Raw genomic sequence first — 24,669 nt, forward strand, 5'->3', positions numbered from 1 at the left:
AATGTCATCTTATGTAACTAGAATTACAAAAATACAGATTATTTAAACAATTCATATATCTGCATGCTTTGGTTGAACCAAATCTCTTTATCTCCCAGTTGTGAGTCAGGTATAAACATAAATTTACATTGCAGAAAACATTTCTCACATTTTATTAGTCTATATAAATTAATGTATAATTAAAATAGAAATTGCTGTACCTTAAAGACCATGTACTAAATACACCACACAAGAATTGCAAATTGTATTAGACTATAAACCAACAGAAATACAGAGTTGCTGAATTTAAAATAACTGAATGCAAGCTAATTAACATATATTCATTTCTCATAAATTCTAGAGCATGCCTGCCTTAAGTGCTTTGTGTGAAAAAGCATGGCACAAAATGTGAATTAAAAAGTAAGCACTCAAGCAAAACTTATAGCAATAACTCTGAATATCCCTTACTTTCCCTAAAATAAAATCTTAGTCAATGGAATAGAAAGTACCTCTCTACTCACCAAAATTGGGACCAGCATTAAAAAAAAACAAACAAAAAACACCTAAGTAGTTCATCTGTAAAATGTGGAAAAGGGAAAGGACTTTTTAGTTTGTACATGAATTGCCTGAATGAGTGGAAATGGAAGTAGAACAATTTAATTGCCATCTATTAAGTGCTGGTACTTCTAGTACTTCTAACTCTGTTGTCCAAAGCTCTGAAACTGCACATCTGCTGCTGCTATTCTGCCCACCCCAGGGAAGTTTTCTTTATAAAGAGAAGTCTATTTGTGCTTCTCATATGCAAATATATAAAAAATAAAATGCAGTATGTCCCCAAATAAATAAAACTACAACTGCTGAGGAAGCTTAACATATCCTGTCACTTCCCCTATGGCAAACTAAAGCTGTGAATAAGACATTCCCCAAAGAAAATGAATTCTGAAGCACCAAGTAGATTCAGCTGTATGCCATTATTGGAATAAGATCACATAAAGATAATTTAATGCTAATAGAAAATGCAATATTTTTTACAAAGCCAAATTATTCGTATTTACTGAAGATACATCAAGGGAGCTAAGTCAGAGGTATATGTTTAAAATAGAAAGATAACACGTTTGTGTTTAATATATTGTAGGAATTGTCCTGGAATGGTTCATCCATGTAAAAATATGGCCCCTCTGATACTGCCAAGAACCATCAGACTCGGAGTCATCTTCTGAATTCAGTCTTGTTCTTAAGAGTTGAGAAAGGCTTTAATTCATGTCAAAATTTCCCTCGGCTTGAAAAATTATTTTGGAAATGAGAAAAAGGGGTAGTTCACTTGGTTGCGCGTTTCCTCTTTTTCTCCTTTCTTGCATTCCACTCAGATTTGGCAGATATCATAAATTCTAAAATGCACAGCCTATACCATCTTATTCCCTATGAGCTAGAAAAAATGCAGGAATATGCAGCCACTCCATTTGCATTGTAACAGGAAAACAATTTAACTAGCAGATTATGTTCTATCGATTCAATCTAACACCTAGCACAGGGTCAGGCACAAAGAAGGTATTCTGCACTATTATTCACTGTTTGGTAAAATTAATTACTACTATTTTTATAAAAGTTTATTAAAATGATGCAAATATATACTTTGTCTTAAGTAATCATGGAAAGCTCAGAAAACTTCACAATTTAGGCTCTCCAATAGTGAGAGGAAACATGTATACAGACACTGAGAAGACAGGAAAACAACTTACCAAAGGTAGAAAGAACTATAAAATCTCCAGTGACTTTTAAGCTTCAAAACATATTCTTAGTCAACATATGGCATGTTATTTTATACTTAGAAGTCTTCTTTTTGATTGATTAGATTTAGGCCAAAAGCCAGAAGAATCTGTGAGTCAGCCCCTATCTCACATCTTCCTGATTACAGTTACGATTAGCCAAGGTTTGAGTTTCCTACAGTGTCTTCAATAGTGTACAATGGCATACCCCTTCTGTGTTTCTCACTCTACAGAAACTGTAATGAACTTTACCTCACACACTTCCTATGACTGGCAAATAATACTGACAATAATGTGACTGAGTCCTCAGGCTTTTTACCTTCCTGGTGAAAGCCCAGCTGAGATGTTGCCACTTTAGCAGAAAGAACAGGGTCAGTTATCAAGATAAGTACTAACATGAAGTCAAGGCTCTTATTGCAGTCTCAAATGTATCAACACCTCACTTATATATAATTGCCACCTTTCAAAATTATTTTTTTTGAGACTGAGTTTCATTCTGATAACCAGGCTGCAGTGGCGTGACCACAGCTCACTGCAGCCTCAACCTCCCAGGCTCAAGTGATCTTCCTGCCTCAGCCTCCAGAATAGCTGGCACTACAGGGCACCACCATATCTAACTATTTTTTTAATATTTTATAACAATGGAATATCCTTGTGCTGCCCAGAATGGTCCCAAAATCCTGGGCTCAAGCAAATCCTCTCACCTCAGTCTTCCAAAATGCTGAGATTATAAGCATAAGCCACTGCGCCCATACTAGAATTACACTTTTAACTAACCATCTTTCCACTTCAATGATAAACATACATACATACTTCAGTGCACGCACACACAGGTACACATAGGCTTTAAATAATTTGAAGTTTCGAAATTTAAGAAAAGTATTACATAGACTGCCCAACTTGAACAAGTCTAGCTGATACACCTTGGCTTGGGCTCTGTAATAACTTCCCATTACAGTGGCAGTTTTGCCATAATTTTGTTATATTTCTGGAATTTCTATCAATTTGAGAGTCATTTGCTTATTAAGCATTTATTTAGCTGCAGAAATCTCTGTTTTAGGACCTTAATGCTCTTTCATAGACAAGAATTCAATTCAGTGTGTTTCTTCCAAGAGCAATTCAAGTCATTCATAAATAAATGTGCATTTGTTCAACATGAATCTGTTGCTCTTGTTATTAAGCTCCAAAGATGTGCATTAAATCAATGTAAGTGTTGACTAAGGAAAGGGAGAGGTAGATTACCAACGATGAAAAAATATCACTTTTTAAGTAAGAGATCAATGGGATAGATTATCATTGTAAAATTAAATGCTTGGAAGTTATTGAGACAAAATTTCTAACACCTCCTTATGGGCATGTTCTGTCTGAGCAAAACAGCAGCAGACAATTTATCCAAACTTGCTACAACAGGTGAGATAAGTTGACTCTGTTTGCAGCTTAATGATGGCAGTAAAAACAATGAGGTGTTACTAGTTCAGTATACCTATAGAAAAGCTGTATGCACATGAAGCTATATCAATTGACAATAATCACATGTAGAAAGCAACCACCAATATTACATTTTCTAAATAATAAAAACGAGAAGTCAGGGAAAAGAAGGCTATATTTTTGATAGATTTAGATATGTTTTGATCAAAATCAAACTATTACTAGGTGCCAAAGTTTTGTGATATCTTTTTATAAGCTACTTTAAACAAATTTTAGTAAGATGCAATATGAATGAAACTCATTAAATTTAAAAAGTATTATTAAGAATATAGTAAGCACTTTGTACACATTCCCATGAAAGAAATAAGTGACTATATTCATTTGACAAGAGAACATCTGCTGAGAGAGAAAACAGTCTCTTACAGATGTATAAATCCACGTATTTTAATTTCAAGATCAAATAACAATTGTCTTCTTTTCTTCTTAATTCACATATTTTAGTCACCTAGACTCTTTAATGAAATCAACTCTAATGTTTTACATTCTATATTTACAGAGAGAGCTAACAAAGTTTACTCAGATTAAAAGATAAGACTTTTTTTTTTTTTTTTTTTTTGAGACGGAGTTTCGCTCTTGTTACCCAGGCTGAAGTGCATTGGTGTGATCTCGGCTCACCGCAACCTCCGCCTCCTGGGTTCAGGCAATTCTCCTGCCTCAGCCTCCTGAGTAGCTGGGATTACAGGCACATGCCACCATGCCCAGCTAATTTTTTGTATTTTTAGTAGAGACGGGGTTTCACCATGTTGACCAGGATGGTCTCGAATTCTTGACCTCGTGATCCACCCGCCTCAGCCTCCCAAAGTGCTGGAATTCCAGGCTTGAGTCACCGTGCCTGGCCCATAAGACATCTTAAAACTAAATTTTATTTCACATTTCCTCAACTCAGTAGATATTTTTTTTTTCTCATTTATAGTTCTACTGTTATTTTCTCATTTTATATTGCATAAAATCAGGTGAATGAAACTGAGGTTCGCATGAGAAATGAAAAAGGCCTTCTTAACAGCTAGAATTAATTTGCATCTGTAATACCCAGGAAAGTCCTGAAACAGAAAATAAGACTCAAAAGAAGATAAATAATACTTTGGTTAACTAATATTTTAGAATGAACAGCTCTCACCTAATTTTTAATCTGATGTTTACACTGTGATTGTTCCTCTAACAGTTAGCATAAAATATATCCTATAATTTCTTCCCCAGATCTTTTCATGACTATTATGTAAGAGTCCTCTAGAAGATTATTCTAAAAACATGGCTATGCCAAAGGAATTCCACTCACAATAAGCAGGAGGTAGCATTTTGCTCATTCATGAACTACCTGGTTTATTGGTATGTCTGCATAGCAGTGCCTTGTTACATGACCTAGCCATAGCCAATTCTCATTTTCTAATTCATTCCCAAAAGCATTTCTCTAAGCCCACCTATATAGAGAATCCTATTTTGATGGCAAAATATTCTATTGCATCCATTATCCATGGTCCCTACTTGGAGGTAGCTTATAAATCGGTAGGAAATCTTTCCTCCTTCCTTCTTCCTCTCCCCTCCTTCCCTCCTTTCCTCCCTCCCTCCCTCCCTCTTTAATTTCCTTTTCTAACTGTCCATATAATTTCTGCATGAACCATTGGGAACCTAATGTAGGTTACTATGTTATCATTTCACAGGTGAGAAAATAGAACACAGAGTTGTCAGACTATCAGAATTTTATAAACGGCAATCCCGGGTAAGCACTTGGCTCTCCCAGACACTTACTCATTGATTAAGTATATATCCTCTTTCATTTAGGATTTTTGCTAAATAAAATGGAAGCCCTAAATTACTAATTCAAAGTGGAAGAGACAAATAAATAACAACTACCTACCAAAATAGATGAAGGAACACATTTATAGCTCTGTAAATGAAAATAAATGGCAACTTCATTTGCAGTTTAAGTATCTAAGTTTTATTACTGTATTTTATAAACTAAATTCTTACATGTCATGGTCATAGGCACTAATGTGATTCTTTAAAAGTGACATAATGCTGTCAGGCTTCTCGAAGAAAAAATAGTCTATACATTTTACTTGTAAATATTATATTCATACAACTGCAGGAAACATACTTTTGTACAAACTCTAGTCATGCCAAAGTAAAATCTATAACATGTAATAATAACAGTTCATGTTTTACTTTTGCCAAAAATGCTCTGTGATAAGAAGTTATACTTTTTAATTGTACTTTTTTTCTAAAAAGGTATAATTCATCCAATAAGACAATATATATCTCTGATATTTGGACTTTATGAGAGCCCAGAAAATAGTCCATAACTTTAATTGCTAATGGTGCTGCGTAAATCACACGTTTCCTTAGAGCAAGCCACTCTGAAGTTTTACAGTTATTAACAATAAATCGTTGGATTAAAAAAAGACCTACCTATTGCTAAAACGTTCCTTTTAGTGCCCCTCAATTTACGAGCAAATTTCAAAAACCATCATTCTTATTATTGAATCTTATAAATACAATTGCAGGTAAAAGCTAAACATATATTAAAGCATGACTGAAACCATTGAATTATAACATCTTTGAAAATTAGAGTGATTTCTATACCAAGTTGTAGATGATTCAATACTTTCTTAAACTTTCAAAACCATTTAATTTTGCAAATCTGGTGCTTTAAGCTTCACCCTATTGAAAAGACAAGCTGGCTCCTCCACCCCTACCAAAGGGCTGGCAAATACTGCTCTGCTTAAAATGGATGTTATTATCTACTGAGTAAAATGCTTTATTTGTTCATGATACTTTTTATTTTCTTAAAATTTTAATTTTAAGTTTATAATAAGAGAATTTGATTTTGTCTTTTCTGGTCACTATTTCAATAATAGCAACAGTTTATTTATGAAATGACTGGTTTTCTTTTTCTTGGTTAATTTAGATAAATATCAAAATTTTTTAAAAGAAACAAAGTGCTACATTATGTCCCATAATCATTTATTTCTGCTGCAAATTACTTCAATTTCCAGATTGAATTAATTTATTTTGTTAAAATATTATTAAAACTTTAGAGAGTTTTGCCAAAATTACATGAAAGTTTTTATCTTAAGATAATGTTATTCTAAAAACTAAAAGTGGATTGTTAAGAATTGTATTAGGTGAAAAATATTTTATTATCTGAAGTTATTATTTAAATCTCCATAGGTTATTAATTATCATTTAAATATACATGGTGGTATTTCTTTTGCTATTATAATATCCTTATATTACCATTAAGGCAACATCAACAACCAGAATAGATTGTGTTTTCTTTGATAAATATTTGATATAATGCTATGATTACATGCCACTCACATATGCATGAAATATATTTTGGAAATATAAAGAAGAGCTAATCTGCCCGGTTAATTATATGAGACATCTACAGATGGGCCCTTGGTTTCTTTCCACCTTCAGTACATTTAATTTCTAGTGTTTCCACTCCACTGGCAAACTATCTAGCTAACTAACCAAAAATTAAGAGTATTTTTTAAAAAACTGTAACCTGCTTCCTCACTGATTCTTTTCATGTGCATGTAGTTTGTTCTGCCTGGTTTTGATCTACCTTTTCCACTCTTTCCTTTCTTATATAAATACCCTCTGTTTATCACAGTTTAGCAGATATTTTCAGTCTTTAAAGCATAATGAAAAGTTTTTTAAGTTCAAGTGCCATAAAACATATTCAAATGATTTGAACAGTGCCTCGTGTCTCATTCATACTAAGGCTAAAAATATTTGGAAATGATCCACTAACTTAATGTGATCCAGCAGAGTTAACAGTAAAGCAAATTAATATGTTAGCTGAAAGTAACTTTTCTATTGATTTCCATGGTAAAATTAGAACTTCAGTCACCTGAAAGAAAATTTCTTATGGATATATACAAAAAGACTCTTACAATGTAAAGCCTATTTAATTAATATCTTTAAAAACATACAATATGCAATGTCCTTTTGAGAACTAGTTCAGAAATAAGAAGAAAATCCGTTAATAGTATGGTGCTTTATTGGGGAAAAAAGTCTAAAAGTAAATGATCCAAAACACCTTTTAAACCAATCACCCCACCCAATGTCAATTTTTGTTCCTATTATATGGAGGGAGATCAGCAAAACGGTTGCATTTCAGCCAAGTTTATCCCCATGAAAGTGTCACAATTTCAAAATTAGATCCACATTTCCTGGTGTTCTAAAAATACTTTCTTTATTACTTAAACACACTGGCTTATGTTATTATACTCAACTAAGATCACAGAGAGTTAAAATCGTGAGCAATATGTCCTATTGGTGTCCGAGGACATTTTTTCCCCTGTCAAATAAATAATACTCCATTACCATCAGCTAACGTGCTTGTGTTTACAATTCTCTTTATTTAATTGAGGTCCATAGTCCTGATTAGAGTGGACGGGCAAGCTTAAATAATGATGGTTGAGTCTGGTTAACATTTATGATTGGACATCTTTGGTAACTTGCTGTTTTATTTGTTATAAACTCTAGTGGTGTTAAAGTTTCTGGTGACCAGAGCTATGAGACAGTGGTAATAAGCTCATATTATGCAGTATCCAATTTTAAGTTGGAATATATATATATATATATATATACACACACACACACACATATATATGTGTATATAAATACATATATATGTATATACATACATATGTGCATATAAATACATATATACACACATATATGTATATAAATACATATATGTGTGTATATAAATACATATATGTGTATATAAATATATATACACATATATGAATATAAAAGAATATATATGTATGTATATATTCTTTTACTGTTTTTATTTCTGGTAAGAATTGTTAGTAGATTACAAAGAATATTTGTAATGTCGAGCTTTACAAAGGGATGCTGACCTCCATGTTCCTCCAGGAACACAGCAGGCTATGCTACCTAGTGTATTTCTGTTTCTTCTATACAAAATTGGTTGTTTGCCTTCCTATTTCAGCCTGCTGATTCAAGACAGGTAGTGCATCCAAAGATGCAAAAGAAAGCCTCAACTCACCAAGATCTGTACTTTAAAGCAAGCTACTATAGTACGTTTGGTTACTCTGGACTGAGATTCGGAAAATCCAGATCACAAGTGTCTTATTAACTAAGTGACCTTGAAAAAGTTAACTAGATTTCAAGAGGAAATTTTCTTAATCCCTTCCAGCTAAAATACTTTATGATTCTATGTGAATGCTTTATGTTCTATACCTTAATAAGTTGGAAATAATCATTAAATTACTTTTGCAAATGATCTTTATTCTAGCTTTTATTACAGTCAGTTATACTTCAATAAAAAGTAACATTCAAAATGAAGATGCAGGGTAAAGTCTATAGATAACAAAAAAAGTGAATTCCACAGATGAGGATTAGGAGCTTTTTCTTCAAAAAGGCAGCTCTGATAAGATAAAGCACTGTACTAGAACTCCACAACACTGGCTAACAAGTACATGACTTACTTTAAACTTCTAAATCATCAATTCCAAAAAAATCTTTGATAATTATATCACCAAATCTAAGTACAAAATTATTGATATTATTATGTCTGATAGTTATTATGGAACCACAGACAACTAGCATTAGAATTCATTTTAACTAAATTGCTATCTTATGAGGTCCTTTAACAATGGCATTGGCCTGGTATGGTGGCTTCCTCCTGTAATCCCAGCACTCTGGGAGGCCAAGGCAGGAGAATCACTTGAGATCAGGAGTTTGAGACCATCCTAGTCAACATGGTGAAACCCATGTCTCTACTGAAAATACAAAAATTAGCCACGTGTGGTGGGGCGCACGTGTAATCCCAGCTACTTGGGAGGATGAGGCAGAAGAATCCCTTGAACCCAAGAGGCAGAGGTTGCAATGAGCTGAGATTGTGCCTTCTACACTCCAGCAATGGAGACTCCATCTCAAAAATAAATAAATAAATACATACATACACAAAAATAGTGGCCTTAAGAAACTGTCAGGCAATCTAAATTTTAACATCTTTAAGGATGCAGATTTCACAACACAGACTATTCTATGTATCAACGTTTACTAAGCATTTTCTATAGTAATACATTTTATTCTTATGTGGAGTTAGTCTTTTCCCTATGTTATCCTATTGGCTTTCAATCTGTTATTAGGAATCACAAAGAATGAGCTGAATCCCTCATCTCTCTTATGAGTTAAAAGTATTCCAAGAATCTAAAGTGGCTGCCCTCTCCTCAACCTGTCTTTCTTAAAAGCACCAAACAGTTTCCTGGATTCACATATTTTGAAGCCTAAGGATCATTCTTCAAACAAGGAAAAACCTAGACATTTAAATACTATAATAATCTTCAAAATATTCCTTTTTGAATGAGAAACATTCTCATAATTGATGATACAAGTTTGTGACATAAGAGGTAATGGTCGCAGCAGTCCATGCCACTCAGTCAAAGCATGCTCTCAGACTCCTTTTCAAGAAATAGCTTCAGAAAGAAAAATAAGTCAACACATGTTATCACTAAAGATTATATCCGTGATTTAGCCCAGTCTCCTTATTTTGCAGCTGAGGAAACCCTGCTCCAGGAAGGTTAAATATAGTTTCTTAGCAAACATAGAACAAAATCTCAATTTATAAAATTCCTAGTCCTCCATATTCTGTAGAAAGTTGAATTTTACTGTAAAAATTTTAGTCCAGATCCCTCACTTAAATGACATTAGTGAGGTCTTGAGAGGTTAAGTGATTAATCCTTGTCTTCCATGATACTAAAAGACAAAGAGAAAGGTATCGAATCGATCGTGTTCACATGACATACTCCTTCAATAGCAGTGATAGCAAAGCAGATACTGCTTCCCTCTTGTTTTAAGAATATTACCTAAAAATCTTACATATAATCAAATATCTAAAGGGTATTCCTTCGGAAACTGAATGTCAAAAAGCAACATATTCATACAATGTACAAAGAAACATTTAGTACCATAGAGAAAAAATTTACAATTTACATCAGCCCTGGAGCGCCTGAGAATACTGTACAAAGTCAAACAATATAATTACCATATGGAAAACCTTTATTAAGATTATATAGGTTCATAATATACGAAGCACATTTGAAAATGGAAGTCTTGGGTAGGGTCAGAAAAAAGGGGTGTGGCATAAAGTGTTCTCTGCCAGAAAATTAATTAAATTTCCTAGTTATGGAAAAGGCCATATATTCTTCATAGACACTCCCTGAAAGTCAGATCTGCAAGGCTTGCAGAGTGTGCCGTAATCTACTGACAAATAGGACGCACCAAGGGATATTGACAGCAATTTGGCATTTGTAAGAGTTCCCATAAATGAAGAATTTACTTTGCAGTAAATTCTGTTAGGGAAAGCGCAGAACTGACAGCTCTTGCTTTACACACCTTTTAATCTTATTTGCTCTAATCTGCCCTCCATGTAAAAATATGCTATATATTATATATGAGATTATATTATCAGTCAATCAAGTCAATTACTTGCATTCAAAAAATAATTTTTGTTTGATTTTGCTTGTCTTTTACTTTCACCGATGTTATTATCCACTTAAGGATATTATATTTTGTAGTGTGAAATTTTTTAGAATATGAATGGACTTCTTAGCCAAAGATACACCTCAGGCACCCAACTCAAACTAAAATATGTATTAAAGTAAAAAGTAAAGACTGAAAATCTTCCTTCAAATGTTATTTTTAAAATAATTGTTTTATACATACTTGTATTTATATACTGTATCCCATATAAACCACACCTCTAAGGAATCCATGTCAAAGCCATATGCAGCTTTAAACTGTACGTTTCTTTTTTTTTTTAATGGAAGGTGTTCAAATGAAATTGCTAGTTTCTTCAAGCTGACCAAATATAAGAATATACACTGTGGGAGCCCACATTTAATTTCTTGTTTTGGGCAAGACCATTTTCACCAACTAAGAAAATGAAAATAACCAGAATACTAAAAAGATTTGCAACCAAGTAACATAGAAAAATTAGAAAGACTGGGGCTATAAACCAAAAAAGAATATTTAGAAAGCCATTAGATCTCTAGATATGATGATACAGTGTCTATCTGAATTTAGGTCTAGAAATACTTTCATTTAAAAAAGAATTAGAAATTATTCTGTGCTTCCAAAAGGGAAAAGCAAGATAACTGGATTCAAGATACATGAAGCTTGATTTGGCTCAATATAAGAAAAAGCTAGAAAGTCAAAAATGTCCAAAAGAGGAGCCTCCTCTGGACTTTGCATCATTGGAATTATTCAAGTGGGGATAAGCAAGTCTTATAAACTGATAAGGGATGCATGCACAATCGAAAACGAGATTTGTTGACCATTAATCTCTATCCACTCTTCAAATTTTATGACTAATTCAGCAAACACGTATTCTATGCTTCAGGCACTCTACATAAAGAAAAATACATGTATGATGATACTTTTATGTGTAAAACTAACAGATTAGTTGGTGTTAAGAGTATCTTGGTAGAGAATGTGGGGGAGGGAGGGATATTTGGACTTAGTTCCCCAGCAAGCCCTGTCTCAACGGTATTCTCCAGGCACAACTATTTTAGTTCTAATGCTTAAGACTGTATCTTGCTCTCAAGAAAACTGTTGTCACAGAAAAATTCCTAAAAACCTACAGTGTACACAAATAAATGCATCTTAACTTGCACTTTTGCTTTCCAGTCATTTTACCTCAAAGGCTTTTCTAAGAATGAGGAAACACAAACTAGTAAAAAAAACTTCTTTCTACCTGCATTGATTTTTTTTCCCTCCTAATTTTAATCCATATTCCTTTTTTTTTTTTTTTTTTTTTTTTTGAGATGGATTTTCGCTCTTATTACCAAGGCTAGAGTGCAATGGCACTATCTTGGCTCACCGCAACCTGGGTTCAAGCAATTCTCCTGCCTCAGCCTCCCGAGTAGCTGGAACTACAGGCGTGCACCACCATGCCCAGCTAATTTTTGTATTTTTAGTAGAGGTGGGGTTTCACCATGTTGACCAGAATTGTCTCGATCTCTTGACCTCGTGAATATTCTTTTAAAGTCCTTTCAGTGTTTGTGGCTTTTAATGACATGTTTCCTTCATTTTTATACTTCTCTTACATTCACTTTCCAAAAGTTGTTTCACTTCTTTTTTCTCAAAGATTTTTGTTTTCTCCTTAATTTGGCCTCTTTTCCTTAACTACTTTTTTACTTATCCACTGTTTTCCTATTGCGGTAAACCGATACAACTGTTTTCCTATTCAAGTGTAGTTCCTTTATTTACCTATAATCTCATGTATAATTTTTGTAATTTCCTTCCCTCATATCTTTGAAAATTTTTGTTTCAATTTTCTTCTTTCTGTGTGAGCTATACATATTTCTGTGCTTCCTTTCCTGCTATTAGATTTAATAAATGTTACAGGATTTGAATTATCAATTTCTTTTTCTGGGGATGCAATTATTTTATATTGACTCAGTTTGTAGTTACAGGTCTTAATTCTGAAGAGAAATTATAAATTATTTCTTATAAAAAATATATCGAGTAATCTATTAAGCTAATAATGGCCAAGAGCAACAAATTAAGAAGGGAATAAAAACAAAGCAGAGGGAAGTACGGGTGAGGGGAAGGGTCATGTTCACATGAAGAAGATTGATGGCTCTTTTGTAAACATTCATTCATTTAATCAACATTTAATGAGTAAAAAATATTGTGGACATTGAAGAGCTCGTAAAAGATAAGGCAGGCTGGGCGCAGTGGCTCACACCTGTAATCCCAGCACTTTGGGAGGCTGAGGTGGGTGGATCATGAGGTCAGAAGTTCAAGACTAGCTTGGCCAACATGGTGAAACCAGGTCTCCACTAAAAATACAAAAATTAGCTGGACATGGTGGTGCGTGCCTATAATGGCAGCTACTCAGGATACTGAGGCAGTAGAAGTGCTTAAACTGGGACCCAGGAGGCAAAGACTGCAGTGGGCAAAGATTGCACCACTGCACTCCAGCCTGGACTACAAAGTGAGACTTCATCTCCAGAAAAAAAAAAAAAAAGAAAAGAAAAGATAAGGTAGAATTATTGACCTCTAGTAACTCAGAGTTGAGCATGAATGAGAGTACTCTTTTCCTGGGGAGAAATGAGGAGAAGCTATGTAAGGCATGTCCCACTTTGGTCAATCCTGATTAATCTTGGCCCCTCTTGACTTCATCAAGTCTGAGTTTTCTTACCTATTATATAAAATGAATAATAATTTCTAACTCATAGTTTCTTTGTTTATATGAATTAAGGAAATGGAAGTGAAGCTCATTAACACTGTGGCCATACACAATAAATCCTCAGTACATGGTTGCCGTTATAATTTTTTTGTGTGAATTTTCCAAATAGGCACAGGTAAAGTGCCTTCCAGATGGAGAGATCTAACCATCCGAAGGCCTGTGGACATGAAAAATTGCACCCTCTGAGAAAGATACAGAGCACAGAGCACAGTGTGCATTCAAGGTTAAAAGGTAACATAAAAACAAGAAATGTGGGTAGAAGTGAGATCATGAAAGATACTCAATGATCAGAACTTTATCTAATAGAATGCCATACATTTCTAAATGAAGATTAATCGTCCAGACTAACATTCATTACCTTTCCAATTTCTCCAGTATTCCAATGCACTCAAATACAGTGAAAAAATGAAATATGATCTTTTAATATTCGGTGAAAATGCATGTAAATTGAAATGCTTTGCTTTGTGCACACAGAGAAGTCTTAATTATGCTACTATTTTAAAGAATGCTACAAATAATGCTGCTATACACATGCACACCCATAAACACTATTTTTCTAAGTCATCTGCCAAGAATCTTCCTAGCCCAAAGGTAGCATTTTAGTCATGTGTCTTAACCTGAGAGAGTCACAGCACTGTAATGCAAAGTCTGATACACCAGAACAAGCCCCTGCAGGAGCTGGGAGGACTCGTTGGACTCGTGAAGAAAGAAGTCATGAAGGTGGGCGTTTCCTGATGATGACTGAGTGTTCGTGTATTATAGGTTATGACTGTGCTGGAGTTTGAGCCCTAAGGGCCTAGCTCCTTTCAAAATATAGCACCCTGAATGAAGAATATCTTGGACTTAATCAACAGTCCCCTCTGTCTCCCTCAAATGCCACCAGATGAGTTGACGAAAGAAAGTTGCAGAAAGTAATTAGCATGCATTCAGCTCTCACATCTGAATGGCATAGCTTTGTAGGGTATTTAGATTTATTTGAACTAGCTTATACCTAATTTTCTATAACCCGATGAGTATTATAATTAAGTGCATAAAATTTTGTGCAACGCTTTTGAAGATGCAAATGTCATTTAATTTTGAAATAAAATTCACAGAAATATTCCTGTTTTATATTTTCAAAGGTATGTTACATAACAATTGTCTGTAGAATGTTGAAAGTGGCATATTCATACATATAAATTTCATTTCTTTTAAATATATTTTGTTGAGGAAACTGCATAGCAACTTTCCCTGAGAATTATATCATTAAATCTTCTAAACTCTTTACATTTAGAAAAATCTACCACTGTGTAGGGATTTAGGTAATGCATAACATGGTGAAATATATAAACTCATGTTGAACAATTCTTCCATACGGAAGGGTCTGTGTAGTGGATGAATGTTATCTTGTAAATGTAAAAGAGACAGACTATTAATGGAGAATGCAGAAGAGGGGCAGCTACACTGTTTCATGAGAACCACCATACCTGTTCATTAATGGAGAGGCCTTAACAGCACTCTTCTTCCAAGCGTCTTGCCATGAGGAAAGGGGAGGAAGGGAAAGGTAGTGATGGCAGCAACACCTGGGGAAGGGAGATGGGGAAATATGTAAAGGGAAAATCAGCAGCCCCTACAAAATGGTGTCCATCCTCAGACCTCGACAACAAAACAATTTCTGAAAACACTGAGCTTGTTTTCCTTCTTCTTTTTTTTTTTAAATCTGTATAAATTTCAAAGACAATCTAAACAAATTCATATTTTGAAATGTGTTAATTTGAACAAGTCTTACTCCTATAATTTTCCATGTCCAGGGACCCAGTTGGCTGCTACAAAATGAGCCACCACCTTATCCTCACTTTTTAACTAGGCAGGACATTCATATATGAGCATAACTTTTTTAACAACAGAAAAAGCTGTAAGAAGATTCTAATACCAAATAGATATTTATTTTCTTTCTAACATACAGTGGGATTATCATCTCATTCTGCCTCTACCCAGCTGTAATACAGCTGTCTCACAATGCACCTTCCTTTTCATGTTCTCCAAAGTATATGTAGTTTTGACATGAAAACAACTTCAACTTATTAACCTAATAAAAACAATTAAATGTAACAGAATCCCTATATACTGGAGGAGGTCAAACTAATAAAAGTTTATAAAATGTTCATGTTTTAATTATATTTTTTAGACATGGTTTAATCTGGACTATGTGTACTCTTGAAAAATATAAATATAGAGAATTTTATAAAAATATGTTTACCATACAGTTGATGGAGGTAAACTGTTTGAATTTTAATACAGATTAGTTGTTTTAGAAACCTATTCAATAATTCCACTGTTAAACAAACACTGGTAATTTTTTTTCTCTTAGAATTAATTTATTTTAAAAGAAATATTTAACTTTGTACGTTTATATTTAAATGCAAATAATATATAAAAATGTTTTTCTTAAACTATTTAGAAAAGCTTTTATACACAGTGAAGATAAACTTGCAATAATAGATGTGTACTTTATGAAGAAAATAAGTAATGTAAAAAAAATTAAAAAATAGGAGAGAACCAGTTTTCCTGTGTGTGACTTCTCACACAAATATGTTTCTTAGTGTATAAGATACAGAAGGGCTAGGACATTGATGGATTTCTCTCTAAAAACAAGGCTATTCATTAATACATGTTAGCATTCTTGTTTCTAAATGTGAATCTAACCTTTAATCCCAATGTTTGGGAAAGCAGTTATCAGAAGGATCAGAGGAGTTTGGAAAACAATAATCCTTTCCCTTTAGCCTTAATCCTATTTAGACAGGGTGTCTCCAAATTTCCCAGTGTTTCAACTCCTCTTATCTTTGACATACTGCTTACAATTAGCCAGCATATCTAGTTAAAATAACATGACCCACCTAATGCTTAGGCAATAGTATTAGTCAGCCCTTTAGTTGAGAAATTTGGAAACTTTTTGGTTATCATAAGAGATTAACATCAGAGAATTCTGAAAGCATAAGTAGTATGTAGGCCCTCTGATTTAAAAGAAACAACTCAAAGTAGCAAACATAATTTTTAACTGATATTATTGAACATATAATTTTTGCACCATTGCTTGGGATCTTATAAATTTCTATAATTTTGTATTTAACTTAAAATAAGAATAGATATTACACGTAATATTTTAAAGTCTGAATCTCCCTTCAAACTTAAAACCTCTATATTTCAGTAGGAGAAAAATCAAAAAAATTAAACCTAATTTTTTTGTACATTTAAATATTCCTCAGTGATTATTTTGGGATCAGAATTTTGTCTTTGGAAGAAGCAAATGCGGGAATCTCAGAAGCCAAAATCCAAAAAGGAGAAGAATCCACATGCTCTTAATTTGTGGCCAGATCTTGCATATAGCATGAAATACAGCATTTTTAGTTTTGCATATGAGTCCCTAATATACTAAGACTTTATGTGTAGAAATTATTCCTTTGGCTTTAAGAAGGGTAGATTATTATGGGATAATATATTTATAAATTAGCACTGCACTGGGAGAGATTAAAAGTAATAAAAGCTATACTTACGAGAAACTACATAAAGTAAATATATACACATAAAACACAGAAAAACTCTGATAATTTATCAAGACATAATAAGCAATATAAAAGGATTTTATAAATAGCAGAGTTTACAAATAACCAAAACAACGTGGAAGCGTAACTCAAAAAAAAATAAATAAACTGGAATCTTAAAGCGTCAAATAAACCAGGAATAGAAAGTTAAGCACTGCATGTTCTTACTCACGACAAGAAAGAAAAAAAAATAAAATAATTGATACAATAGAGAATTGCAATTTCTGGATTGTTTGCACTAACTGTGGCCTGAAAGAAATATAAATTTTATGCATTTTAAAGGTAGAGACCAGGATAATAAAAGAATCCCTCATACCCATGAGGTATTTGGTAGGAGTTTGGTATGGACAATGATATGACTTAGATTTTCACCTGGTAACAGTAACAAAAGGAAAATTAGCCTTATAATTTGTAAAAATAAGTAGATGGAGAGACAGTTTGTGATTGTTACTACATACATTGATGAGAAAGAGTTTGGAATAAGTTTGTTTTCCCAAAATGACAGGAACTATCTGTCACAAAGATGAATCAGTATGAATTACATGGAAAATACTGCTGGTCTGACCACTCTAGAGTCTGCCTCTTCTAGTTTCTGTTCTTGGAAAACATGTATCATCATGGTAGAAGGACACACGGTAGATTGATACACAAGGCCGTGGGACTTAATAAAATAAATGTAAAGAGCACACGCAACTGTAAGCAGAGCAGGCATTGGTTAATGTTCTCAAGGAAGGTGTTCTTCTTTTTTTCTTTATTTGTACTTTAGATTCTGGAGTACATGTGCAGATCATGTATGACTGTTGCATAGGTACATACATGGCCAGGTGGTTTGCTGCTTTCCTCCCCTCACCACCTATATCTGGTATTTCTCTCCATGTTATCCCTCCCCACCCTCCCAACCCTCCACTGTCCCTCCCCTAGTCCCCTCCAGCCGACTGAAGTGTGAGATGCTCCTGTCCCTGTGTCCACGTGTTCTAATTGTTCAACACCTGCCTATGAGTGATACCATGCCATGTTTGATTTTCTGTTCTTGTGTCAGTTTGCTGAGAGTGATGGTTTCCAGATTCATCCATATCCCTATGAAAGTCATAAACTCATCGTGTTTTATGGCTGCATAGTACTCCATGGTGTATATGTGCCACATTTTCTTTATCCAGTCTATTGTTGATTGACATTTGGCGTTCTTTAGCTGGGGTAAAAGAATAAGGGCTGAGGCCAAGTGCAATGGCTCACACCTGTAATCCCAAAACTTTGGGAGGCCAAAGCAGGCAGATAATCTGAGGTCAGGAGATTGAGAAGAGTCTGGCCAACGTGGCAGAACTCCATCTCCATTAAAAGTACAAAAAAATTAGCTGAGGGTGGCGGTGTATGTCTGTAATCCCAGCTACTCGGGAGGCTGAGGCAGGAGTATCACTTGAACCCAGGAGGCAGAGGTTGCAGTGAGCAGAGATCAAGCCATTGCACTACAGCCTAGGCAACAGAGTGAAACAGTGTCTCAAAAAAAAAAAAAAAAGAAAAAGAAAAACAGGTGCTAAATACTAAAGTGGTTAGGGATTAAAAGCAAAGATGTAAGAGGAGTAACTGTTATTCACAGGAGAGAGACTCTTTTTCACAGACTGGATAGGATATGTATAAAAGAATGACAGCATAAAAGAATTGCTGTAGAAAAAAGAAAAGTTTGTGGAAAGAGAAGTCAAAACAGCCTAAGGCAGCATGAAGGGAGGGGTGGTGGGTGAGGAATGGAGAATCAGCAAAGTTTGTCCAAACAGGGTGGATCTTGTGGTAGAAAAAACAATAGATGGTGGGAAAAACAACAGAACACATCCTTGAGAGGTAGGAGAGACACATTAAACATTAATATATCATATGTTAATACATTACAGGAAGTTTAGTTAGGCACTGGGACCCCTGTTCTGTGCTTACGTCCGTAAACATTTATCAAAACCTGGTGTGTCTGGTGTAAGGACATACAAGAAGAGATTATTGCCCTGCTGCAGCAATGTTCCAGATAACCGCATTGTTTTCCTTATCCTATCAGTAAGGTCTGTCTTAAAAGTCAATTTTTTCTGACAATTGGAAAAATCAGAGATTTTCATTCTGGGTCCAACTCTCAGACTTTCCCACAGTCTGTCGCATTGAGACTCAGGGCTTCTGCGACCATGGGCAGTCTGATATATTCCTCACGGGAGGCCATGTTTTAGGCAGAGACATTTCAGATTTTCTTTAATTGTGCTTCTTGCTAATAGTGGCTGAATAATCATCAAAAAGGGCATTTTAATCATTGTAATGGCGTTGTTATAGGCATTGCTGGAATGTAGAGGGGTCAGCTTCATTGATGGCAATAACTGTGGCCTGATGGAATTAAGATCAGCTTTGGGTGGCAGCAGAAGTGGCAACATGGAGAGAAGAAATCCGGAAACCTTTGCAAAGGAGGAATGTTACATATTTTCATGGGAATCAGGAAACTGCATATATGTTAGTGACGGATCCCCTTTAAACTAAACAACAAACCGTATTTTCAGATTACAAAATACATAATCATATAAACCCTGGGTGATGTTACCTGTCAGGACATAAATGAAACAACATTAAAAAAAAATAAAGAATATACTCATTTTAAAAATAAATCATTGAGCCTTTTTAAAAACTTATTAGAGGTAAGATAAAAGAATAGTTATTTATGAATCCTATATTTATTTCTTTTTTATTAAGCATTAATAGTGTTTCTGGTATTTCTGAGATTTAAATGCATAAGTTGCATAGCTTAATGGCAGTAAAACTCAGCTGAGTAAAATTGAAATTTTAAAAGTGTTTAAAATACCAGCTTTAATAAACAATTGTACAATGAAGAAATTTGTAAATAATATTTAAAATTTAGTTGCAAATCTAAGCTATGAAATACATTACAATGAATTTGAGATAACATACATGCACACACACATGAAAAGTTGAAGTATGATGTATTAATAGTAGCATATCATGTTTAAAATTTTGTAAAATCTAAAATTTCTTAAATCTAGAGTAAATATTTTTCTTTTTAACTGAAGATGCTCATTAATCTTATTTAATATTACATAATTTTCAAGACAATTAGAAAATTAGAATGTTGCTGTCTATAACTCTGGAGCTGAGATATATTTTTCTTAGGTGATGATTTTATTAAAATTCCAAGATTTAGTTGTATTAAAAACATTGTAAAACACTCTTGGCAAATCTGTAATATTTTGCTTAATAGATTTCAAATTTCTAAATTTCACAAGCACGCTCCCTAAAAATCTCACAATGTATTACCCTAATACCATGACCCACTATGTCCTTTATCATAAAAGCAAATAACCTACCTGGTACCTAGTTAACTGTTGATTTATGTATTGAGTAATATTTGCTTACAATTTAATTTTAACTAATACGTGATTTTACACAATGGAAATAATAAATATTCTAAATTTACTTTTATTCTAAAGAATATATTTTTAATATGAGATTTGCTCATTATCTTCCTGACTTACAGTTGTTTGTTAGAGTAAGTCTATCAAATAACAGAAAGTCTAAGTCATCACTAGAACATATATAGTCTCCCCCACTGGATTGGTTTATTAGTGTGACTATTCGGCTTTGTTAATCAAATAGTTAATGTGCTACAGGTTGGTTTAGTCAGTGGTCCTACGTCCTTTGGTTTTCAAGCCTACTTTACACTTTAAAAATTATAGAGGACCTTAAAGAGCTTCTGCTTATGTGGAGTGTATTTGTTGATGTTCATCATATTTGAAATTAAAATAAACACATATTAAAAATAATCAGTTATATATATGTTTGAAAATAGTCACACTATATTCATTATATTCTGACATAAATAATATATTTTAATAGAAAATTACCATATTTAAAAAAGTGAGAAGAATGACATAGTTCCACTTTTTTTAATTTTTTTGCCTACCTCTTGAATAATTATCTTACCAGAGGAGAGCTGGATTATCCTCTCCGGTCTGAATGCAGTGCATTGCACTGATACAGGGCATGTCACCTCAGGAAAATTCAGTTGTGCACTTGTGAGAGAATGAGAGTCGAAAGAGTAAATGATATCCTAATATTATCACGAAATGATTTTGAGTCCTGGAGTTTTGAGATCGCTTGGCTTCGAAAACTGCCAGCTTAAGCTCCTGCAATACTGAGAGGAATTAAAAAATAATAATAATAATCCTGCCCTCACGGAGGCCACACTGGAGCAAGAGGAGTGATACATAAGTTTTTAAGACCCTAATATGACATATGCTACTACCAAGATGTGATATGCAAAGATCTATGGCAGAGATAGTCAGGAAGAGTTCCACAAAAAGAGACAACATTTGCAGTAAAGTTTAAAGCAATGGCGTCCAATCTTTTGGCTTCGCTGGGCCACACTGGAAGAAAACTTGTCTTGGGCCACACATAAAATACACTAACACTAACAATAGCTGATGAGTCATAAAAAAAAAATAGCAAAAAATCTCACAAAGTTTTAAGAAAGTTTACAAATTTGTATTGAACTGCAATCAAAGTTGTCCTGGGCCACAGTTGGTCAAGTTTTGTTTAAAGGAAGAGTTGGCCTGCAGTGAAGAGATGCAGGTGAAAGAGGTTAAGACCATTCCGATGAAAGAAAGGCATGGCTAGATACAGCATGATGCAATGGGAAGAACATGGTTTGGTTTGGTTTGGTTTTTTTCCCTTGACAGAGTTTGTTCAAATTGCATTTCAGCCACTCACTGGCTTTGTGACTAAGTAAGTCACTTAAATTCTGTAATCCTTAGTTTGCTCAATAGTGAAATAATGAAACCTGTATAATAAAAATGCAGTGAGAATTAAGTGAGATGAAATATGCAAAATATTTTCGCTTGTGACAGTTAATTAGCACACCAGTAATACATTGGTTTTGTTGCATATTTAAAGAGAGTGAATTGGTTATCATGCTGAGATCTGGTGGAGAAAGGACTAAAGTTATAAACAAGAGTGGAAAGGGCAGCAATAAAGTGGAATTGATATGGAGGTTAAGATGAATGAAAGTGATTTAAAAATAGAAATATGACAATATAAAATAAACTACCTTGGGAACTCAGATAATTTTTTCATATGTAGACGTTAGCATACCCATAGCAAATCTTGACTTCTACCCAATGTCGCCCTATCTTCTCCCAGGGAAAAAGAAAGAAAAAAATCTATAATTTTAAAAATGTATGCCAGGTTCCTCACAAAATAGAATGAAATGTGTAAAGAGTAGCATATTTAGAAAAAAAATTTACTTAAGACAGAAATATAACCTACCTCTTCCATTGCTTAGGTAGGTTATCAGACCTGAATCTTACACCTGTCTTTGAAATTTGATTTCAGTAATATTTTAGTAATAAATAAATTATTGAATGAATATATAAATAAATACATACTTCATTGTGTATTGCCAATGTACTAAGAATTCAAATTCATAATTGTGATGTTCTCAACCTGGGTTACTCATAAAGTTTACTAATCAATACCAACTTATCTAGAAAATAATTTTATTAAGGGCACAGTCCACAGAGAATGCTAGCACTTTCCCCCATGCTAGGTATGGACCACTATCATGCCATCTTTGATCTTCAAGTTCCTGAGGTCCTCAGGTCCTTGAGGAAAAGAACATTTAAAAAACGAATTTTTCAACTACAAAATAACATCTTAGTTCTACCAATTAGGACACTGAAAGGAAGAAATTATACCTCATAGAGAAGCATGATTTTGAAGTATAAAACACACTTTATCAAGGCTCTATAAAGAATTTAGGACTAGCAAGTTGAATTTCTTTTCCATAAAGTACATTTTATACTAATCAATAATTTTGACTAATTTCTTTACTAACACAATTCAGTGTAGATTAAGTTATCAGTAGAGCAAGACAAAAAAATTAAAACACTAAAGCATGAATAATAATGAAATTTGTTGGTAGATCCTTGACTTGAGTATTCATTTATTCATTAATTAATTCAAAAGTTTATTGAGACTCTACTATATGCAAGACTCTGTCCTAGTTTAGCTGGATATATTATTGTAAACAAGAAAACATGGTTTCCAACTTCATGTCATCATGTAGCATAAAGTCTAGTAAGGTAGGATATTAAATAAATAAATAAATAGATAAGTAAATACATGCCTCCACCCTAGCCAATCTATTACAAAAAATTCTAGAAATTATTTTCAAAAGAATTTTGTTTTAAAAATTACATATCCTAAAACTTAAGCCAAACTTTTCACTTCATAACTTCTCACTTCCTGACCTTGTAAATACTAATAGTAAAGGTTCTATCTGCATAGACAGATTTTTAACTCCACCTAGCATACATATCCAGGTTTTACAAAGGATTGTCTGAATAGCTAAATTTAAAAATTAGATGGTACATTTTACCTCATTTTTTGGTCTCATGTATATGTGCATGTATGTGAGGGCAGGTTGTGGAGTAATCAACATAGAGTAATAACTTTTATGTTTCCATTTTAAACAGTAGAATAAATAAAATACCCTTATTCAACCATTTATCACTAAAGCCCAATTTGCTAACAGGTTCTTCTTTGAAATTTCTTGTCTTTACAACTTGTTACCTCTGTCTTCTGAGTATCAACTACCATATTCTAACTTTGCCAAGTCAAACAACAGTTGTCAGTTCTGAGTCAATTTAGCCACATAAATGTAATAAACTACTCACAATTGGGAAACATTCTTTTGTCAAAAATGCTTCAGTCTTGAATAAGATCAGCAGAAGCCACACAAAGCCATTCTGAGTTTACCCAAATGAAAATGAAAACAAAATGGATGATTTCCTTCGTAAAGTAGAAATAACTCATGGTAGCACTGTTATTTATAATTTTAAACTTCAAGGAATGGTTATTCACAGACATGTAGAATGGAAGAAGAGTAAAACAGTCTGCTCACCCTATCTACTTGAAATACTTTGCACACTGTTCTTAATGTATTTTAATTTATTTTTAAAATGCAAGTTGTTCTTTGACAATAAAGCATCCCAGACGCTTACTACATTTTTTTAAAAATTATTTTCTGCTCACCACATTCACGTACAACTAAAAAGATAAGTAGCATGCTCTAAGTTGGAATTCAGTTTGTACATGAGAGTATCTTTCCAAATACTATCATTTAAATCATATGAACTGTTTGTTAACTTTGGGCAATGCTATTTCCCTCAAAGCATATATCTCATTTCATTATGTATGTATGTATTCATAATGTTTTATTTCAAGTCAAAAAAATATGGTATACTCTTGAGAAATCTGACAGATGATAAAACTGCAGGAGTGAGGTACATGTGCACACGTTTTCATACTTCTGCGAAATTGCTGATTTCTTCTTATTTCAATAGCTGTCTGAATTGGTTGAGGATCATCAAACTTAATAAGCGGCATAAGGGCCTGCTAATATGTGTGAAGGACCTGCTCCTTCTCTTCCCCACCATCTATGCTCTTTTATATCTCAGTTAAGTAATACATTTCCTGGTTGACAGAAGGGGAAACTTGAGAATAAGCCATATGCCACAAGGATTTCATTGTAAAAACAATCACTAAGTTTATTTTAAGAATACTATATAAAAAGAAACTAAAT

At 33.6% G+C, this 24,669-nt stretch overlaps 1 protein-coding gene across 14 annotated transcripts in view; it reads right to left on the minus strand.

Moving 5' to 3' along the window:
- PCDH7 (protocadherin 7) overlaps positions 1-24,669 on the minus strand; it is a 431,755-nt gene that overhangs the window by 188,166 nt on the left and 218,920 nt on the right. For 4 of the 14 annotated variants that reach the window (XM_078367405.1, XM_078367403.1, XM_017970636.4 and 1 more), the window contains one exon: positions 14,940-15,035. The exons of the other annotated variants lie outside the window; for them this stretch is intronic. In XM_078367405.1, the coding sequence (XP_078223531.1) occupies positions 14,947-15,035 (89 nt within the window). In that variant the 3' untranslated portion in view covers positions 14,940-14,946. The remainder of the gene's footprint in view (positions 1-14,939; positions 15,036-24,669) is intronic. 14 annotated transcript variants of the gene reach the window in all.

The sequence above is a fragment of the Callithrix jacchus genome, chromosome 3 (genome assembly GCF_049354715.1).
Source record: "Callithrix jacchus isolate 240 chromosome 3, calJac240_pri, whole genome shotgun sequence".
Classification (NCBI taxonomy): domain Eukaryota; kingdom Metazoa; phylum Chordata; class Mammalia; order Primates; family Cebidae; genus Callithrix; species Callithrix jacchus.